At 36.5% G+C, this 6,950-nt stretch overlaps 1 protein-coding gene across 1 annotated transcript in view; it reads right to left on the reverse strand.

Annotated features, from left to right (window-relative positions):
• Positions 1-6,507, reverse strand: part of LGALS9 (lectin, galactoside-binding, soluble, 9) — a 41,128-nt gene extending 34,621 nt beyond the window's left edge. The window contains 1 exon segment of the mRNA XM_011997558.1: positions 6,433-6,507. Within this exon segment, the coding sequence (XP_011852948.1) occupies positions 6,433-6,507 (75 nt within the window).
• Positions 6,508-6,950: the final 443 nt, after the last annotated feature.

Consider the following 6,950-nt stretch of genomic DNA (forward strand, 5'->3'; position numbering starts at 1 on the left):
CTATCATGGGGAGGGGGGAGGGGGGGAGGGATTGCATTGGGAGTTATACCTGATGTAAATGACGAGTTGATGGGTGCTGACGAGGTGATGGGTGCAGCACGCCAACATGGCACAAGTATACATATGTAACAAACCTGCACATTATCCACATGTACCCTAGAACTTAAAGTACAATAATAAAATAAAATTAAAAAAAGAAAGTGAGAATCATGCAATTATTCCTCTCACTTGAACATTCACAGGCTACAGCAAGGTTATTAATTAGCCTAATTTCAATACTGTTGCATATCAGGTAATAGAGAGGCCTGAGGAGAAGGAGCGAGTTGAGAATGGGTGGTGGATGACACAGTCAGAACACACACAACTGGGAGGGTGCAGTGGCTCATGCCTGTAATCCCAGCACTTTGGGAGGCTGAGGTGGGAGGATGGCTTGAGTCCAGGAGCTGGTGACTAGCTTGGGCATATAATGAAACCTCTTATCTACAAAAAATTTAAAAATTAGCTGAGTGTGGTGGCATGCACTTGCTGAATGACTGATTCAGGAGGCTGAGGTGGGAGGATCGCTTGAGGCTGGAAGGTGGAGGTTGCAGTGAGCTGAGATTATGCTACTGCACTCCGACTTGGGTGACAGAGAAAGACCCTGTCTCAAAAAAACCAAAACAAAAGAGTACAGAACAAAAAGACACATACACAACATTGATTAAGTTCACCCTCTTATATCAGTGAGGTTGTAAACAACTACAACAGCAACATCAAAGATCACTGATCACCATAACAGATACGATAATAATGAAAACATCTAAAATACTGTTACTGAAATGTAACACAGAGACATGAAGTGAGCATAAGCTGTTAGAAAAATGGCACCACAAGACTTGCTTGACACAGGGTTTCCACAAACCTTCAATTTGTAAAAAATAATACCTGCAAAGTGCAATAAAGCAAAACACAATAAAATTTAGTAGGACTGTACGTGAAATTTCTTTGTATTCTTTCTCTTTGTAGAGATGGGGTCTCACTGTCGCCCAGGCTGGAGTGCAGTGGCACCATCACAGCTCACTGCATCTTTGAACTGCTGGGCTTCAAGTGATCCTCCTGCCTCAGCCCCCCAAGTAACTGGAATCATAGGCATGAGCCACCGCACCTGGCGTCTCTCTATTATTTCTCACAACTGCGTGCAAATCTATAATTAACTCAAAACAAAAAGTTAAACATTTATAAAGTGTTGACCAAAGTACCAAATGACCATAACAAAAACCCAATTCCAATTTAGATTAAGTATAAAGCTACATACTTTAAGTAGTATACAACTGTGAAGCAGCATTTGAAAAATCAGATAACCAGTCTGGAAATACATTTCCATCTAAATAAACTCAAAGCATCAGACTACAAAGAAATGTAAAATTACAAAGCCAAGCATTTCACACAAATTTTCAGAAAGCCAGCCAGGTACACTTCATCATTTCCGCTATCTGCTTTCTATAAGATCTGAAGATACAATAGCATTTCTCTTGTATCTGTTCTCAACCATAGAGGTCAGAACTAAATTAGCTAATAAACTAGCCTGACTACTATACTTTAGTTAGAAAATAAACTCATTACAATTTGTACTCAAAGACAATGTTCCTGAGGGACTGGAGATGAGATGGACGCTAAGGAACAACTTCCTATGTCATTACATATAAAGAAAATTCTTTGAAGTTGTTTGTGGCACACAGATGGAATCCTTGTTCTATGTAATGAGTGCTGGCTTAAAAGGTGTGCTTTTCTGAAAGTGACATTTTGACCAATTTAAATCATATTTTACATGTAATAAAACCATTTTCTATTTACATGAATCAAATCAAGTCTCGTAAAGCAAACACTTATACCTCCATTTATTTCCCACTTTTTGCACAAAATTGGATTTTCATAGAATAGGTTTTCTTAAAAGGATAAATGCTCACTGAAATTGGTCATTTTATATATTTGCGATTGACAAATCTCAATATATAATAATATGTATCCTCATATTATGGTAATTTTGTAGCAATATTGTCAAAGAAAACAGTGTTTTCTGGATTCACTTGAAAATGAAACCAACCTAAAGAAAATGAAAATGATAATCCCAAATATGCTACCCTGTAGAGGAAGGGGTTTTTCTTCCCTTTAAGTCCGCTTATACATTAGTCATCTTTCTTTTATGAAAAGTCTTGAAATATCGTCTAAAGCAGATTTCAAAATACAACATTCATGAGTCCACAGGAGTCCTGCTGACAGAAGGGATCTATGATTTAGAGGAAGACGATGCTGACACCAGCTTAACCATGCATTTAGCACACCACAGTTACAGTGAATCACACAGGAATTCCACACACATTCCCTACCCACTGTCATCCTTAGTTTACATTGTGGCATCAACAGAGAAAAGCCAGTGATTCCTAAATATCTTCTCATATTGCCCGGTCTTCAGGTCCTTGCTCATTTGGCTAAGACCAAATAAACTAACACCATTCATTAAAACGCTTCCTGGCCAGTGTGAACACAAAAACAGAGTGACTCCATGCAGATGGCATCATCTGGTTAAAATTAAATTTAAACTTATTTTCCTTTGGGGTATAAAATATATAATCAAGTGGAATTATCCTTCATATGCAAGTACTTGATAATAGCCCTGAGGTATTCTATAAAGTCATCTAGAGCCTGTATTTAAGAAACAAATTTCTGTTTGTCTCAAGATCAGTTTAAACTAGCTGAAAACAGTAAGCTACATTTCATCACCAGTTATTGTGCTGAGGAATCACTAAAGTCATATCTAAATAATTCTCTTTTTGAAAATAACTCATTTCCCGCTAAAAAATAACTCATTTCCCCCAACACGCACACTGCAAGTGGCACACATTTCAAGAGTAAACATGTGATTTCAAACATATATCTTAAAGCAATTTAAACCAACAAAATGTAAGAACTCGGCATAATCACTTAGATAATATCTAATTAGAATCCTCCTTTAAAACAACAGGAAAGTGAGTAAATAGTAAGCAAATAAATAAGAAAGCAAGTAAATGAGAAAACAAATAAGAAAGTATATAATTAATAAGTAAAAAGTTAAAAATCAATCCCTTTGCAAGCTGCAATAATTGATGAGGTTGTCACGAACCAATCAGACCATTTACATCAAGCATTGTGGTGAGACAGTCTTTCACTTACAGTTAAGATCTAGGTCTTACTTATTTCTACATTTCTTATTTAATCTCTTCAATTATGTTAACTGAATACAATTAAGCTGCAGTGGAATACATATATACTGTTTTAGTGCTAAGAGCTTTTTATTTTACAGAGAACTTTTGGAAAATACAGGAAAACAAAGATGAAAGTGGAAACCAGCTGTAACCTCTCTTTCATTAACACTGATGCAGTGGCATATTTCCTTTCAGTCTGGGTAGATGAAGGAATATCTTTATTTGCTTTTTTCATGGGTTGTTTAGCACACGCATTTTCATAATCACAGCAAGTTACTGGGAGACAGAAAGTGAAGCATCTGACAGATTCCTACTCAGTTCAAGGAAAGAATTTAAAAAAAAAAAGCTAAGCCATTAGCAGTGAGATATTGGAAAATCACTTTTTACTTTTTTAAAACTGAAAATAATTATTTTTAAAACAGTTTTAGACACATAGAAATATTCAGTAGAAGATACACACTGTATACTCCTTTTCCTCCACCTGTGATTACCTCTTGCCTTAGTGTGGCACATGTGTTACAACTGATCACCCAGTACTGATACATTACTAGCTAAACACCAGTTTAGTTATGTTAACATCAGCTAACATAATTGAATGCTTTAGAGTTAACTGTTTGCATTGCACGGTGGGGGGGTTTTGTCATGGATCCATCCTTGCAGAATCATATAGAAGAGTTTTACTGCCCTAAGTGTCCTGTGCTTCACCTATTCATTTTTCCTCCCTTTCCCATCCTCAACCTCTGAGAATTGCTGATCTTCTTTCTATCTCTATAGTTTTGTCTTTTCCAGAATGTCATATAGTTAAAATTATACAATTTGTAGGCTTTATAGACTGGCTGCTTTTATGCATTTAAAGTTCCCCCATGTCTTTTCTGGGCTTAATAGCTTATTCTTTGTATGGCTGAATAATATTCCATTGCATGGATGTACCACCGTTTGCTTATCCATTCACTTATTTAAGGACATCTTGATTGCTTCCAACTTTCGGCAATTATGAATGAAGCTTCTGGAAAATGTTAATGTACAGGTATTTGGGTTGACCTAAGTTTTCAACTCATTTAAGAAAATCACTAGGAGCATGACTGCTAGAATGTATGGTAAAACCATATTTAGTTTTTGTTTGTTTGTTTGTTTGTTTTGAGATGGAGTCTTGCTCTGTTGCCCAGGCTGGAGTGCAGTGGTGTAATCTTGGCTCACTGAAACCTCCACCTCCCAGATTCAAACATCTCTCCTGCCTCAACCTCTTGCATAGCTGGAATTACAGCTGCTGGCCACCATGCCCAGCTAATTTATGTATTTTTAGTAGAGACGGGGTTTCACCATGTTGGCCAGGCTGGTCTTGAACTCCTGACCTTGTGATCTGCCCACCTCGGCCTCCCAAAGTGTTGGGATTACAGGCGTGAGCCACCGCACCCACCTGTCTTTTCATTCTTAACAGTGTCACTGGCACAGCAGACATGTTTCACTTTAATGAAGTCCATCTTGTCCATTTTCTGTTTTTTAGATGATGTTTTCATGTTGCATCTAAAAACTCATTGCCAAACCCAAGGTCACCTAGATTTTCCCCTATGTTATCAAACTCTTAGAAATTTTCTAGTTTTGTGTTTTTCGTTTAAGCCTATGATCTGTTTTGAGTTAATTATTGGGAAAGGTGTAAGGTCAGTGTCTATTTTCATTATTCCACCTGTGGTTGTCTAGTTGTTCCAGCACGATTTGTTGAAAAGACAATTTTTTCTCCATTAAATTGCCTTTGCTCCTCTGCCAAAATCAGCTGACTCTATTTGTATGGGTCTATTTCTGGGGTGCCTATTCTGTTCCATTGATCTATTTACCTATTCTTTCACCCATACTTCACTGTCTTAATACATACAGGAGACAACATATACAAAATAGGAAGTCAACTATAAATGAGAACAAAGTTCTTGTATTTTTCTCCCCAAAGTATTTTAACCAAACATTTTGGTGTAAAAAATAAAAATGCCAACAAATTTGCTCAACTATAACAGAAAAAGAAAGCTTACAAGAGAATGTAGAGCTCAGAGTTACTACTTACTGTTCGTTAGATAAATGGTTTAAATGGACTGAAAATCCTGAAAAACTGCTAGAATCATAAAGAATCTATGAAATATTATGGAAGCATTTTCTAACTTGTTTCTGAAACTTCTGGAAAAAATGCCTCATGTATTAATACAAGCTAAACTTCTTTAGAGAAATAAAAAGAAAACGATACATTTCATTACATGTATACATTTGTCTTTTCCATACTTGTAACTCAGAAAACCATGCTTTCACAAATGTAATAATAGAAATACAATAATATTAACAATCATAACATCCATGAAACTGTAAAGAATAAACCGGCCAGATGCTGTCTCTTACACCCTAGAACCCAGGTTCTGGTCAAGGCTTCTCTTGGTTGTATGAACTCACCTCATGGACCTGTCATAATCAAAAGAGATACTGTGAACAAAAGCATCTTGCATACTGTAAAAGCCTATAGATAAAGCCAGGCACTTTAACGACTGACAGCTGCCCCCGTAGAACCTCCTTTCTCAATTCTTAAACAAGTTATATTTCCAAGTCCAGTTCAAAAGTGATATTCTTGGAAGTCTCCACACCCCACCTATCCACCCAGGCAGAACTAATCCATCTCCACTCTAGTATTATGCTCTCATAACTCTTGTCTCTTCACCAGTTCATTTAAGGGTATAATGAGCATTTAAAATATGTCAGGCATCATGCTATCCACTGGAGAAAAGAATCTTAAATGTGTAAGGCTTACAAAGTTTTTCACATATATTATCTCATTTCATACTTTAAAAATATCCCATAGGATTATAATTATTTGTTTACAATTTCTCTCACCAGAATGAATTCCCAGTGGGTAGAGACTAAGTGTGATTCATCTTTGACTCCCCAGAGTCTAGTGCTGTGCCTGGCACACAGAAAACACTCATTAAGTGCTTGATAAATTAATGAATAAAGGAGTAACAGTCACTTGTTTGATTACTAAAATATCATTCAGGGTTAACACTGAAATAATCTTTCCACAAAGTTTCCACAAGGGAAAGGGGAAAAATACATTATATTATACAAACACATCTGGGGAGCAAAAATTCCTCCCTATGGCAGAGCATCTCCAACTCAAGTTTAACTGTTTAACAAAGCCATGTAACGACTGAAGATGGATTTGATTTCACTCTGGACTAACAAGCTCTAAGTGAAGAACAATGAGTTTTGCATAAAAGCTCCTATCTAGATCATTCTGCTTGGTAAAACTGGACATTGTTACACAAGTATTAAACAATTAAACTAAAGTGCTTCTGCACAGCAAAATAAACTGTCATCAGAGTGAACAGAGCCTACAGAATGGGAGAAAATTTTTGCAATCTATCCATCTGACAAAGGTCTAATATCCAGAGTCTACAAGGAATTTAAACAAATTTACAAGAAAAAAAGAACTCATCAAAAAGGGGACAAAGGATATGAACAGACACTTCTCAAAAGAAGATATTTATGTGGCAAACAAACATGAAAGAAAAGCTCATCATAACTGGTCATTAGAGAAATGCAAATCAAAACCACAATGAGATTCCATCTCATGCCAGTTAGAATAGTGATCATTAAAAGGTTAGGAAACAACAGATGCTGGAGAGGATGTGGAGAAATAGGAATGCTTTTACACTGTTGGTGGGAGTGTAAATTAGTTCAACCATTGTGGAAGACAGT

This window comes from Mandrillus leucophaeus, unplaced genomic scaffold, assembly GCF_000951045.1.
Source record: "Mandrillus leucophaeus isolate KB7577 unplaced genomic scaffold, Mleu.le_1.0 Scaffold541, whole genome shotgun sequence".
NCBI classification, from domain to species: Eukaryota; Metazoa; Chordata; class Mammalia; order Primates; family Cercopithecidae; genus Mandrillus; species Mandrillus leucophaeus.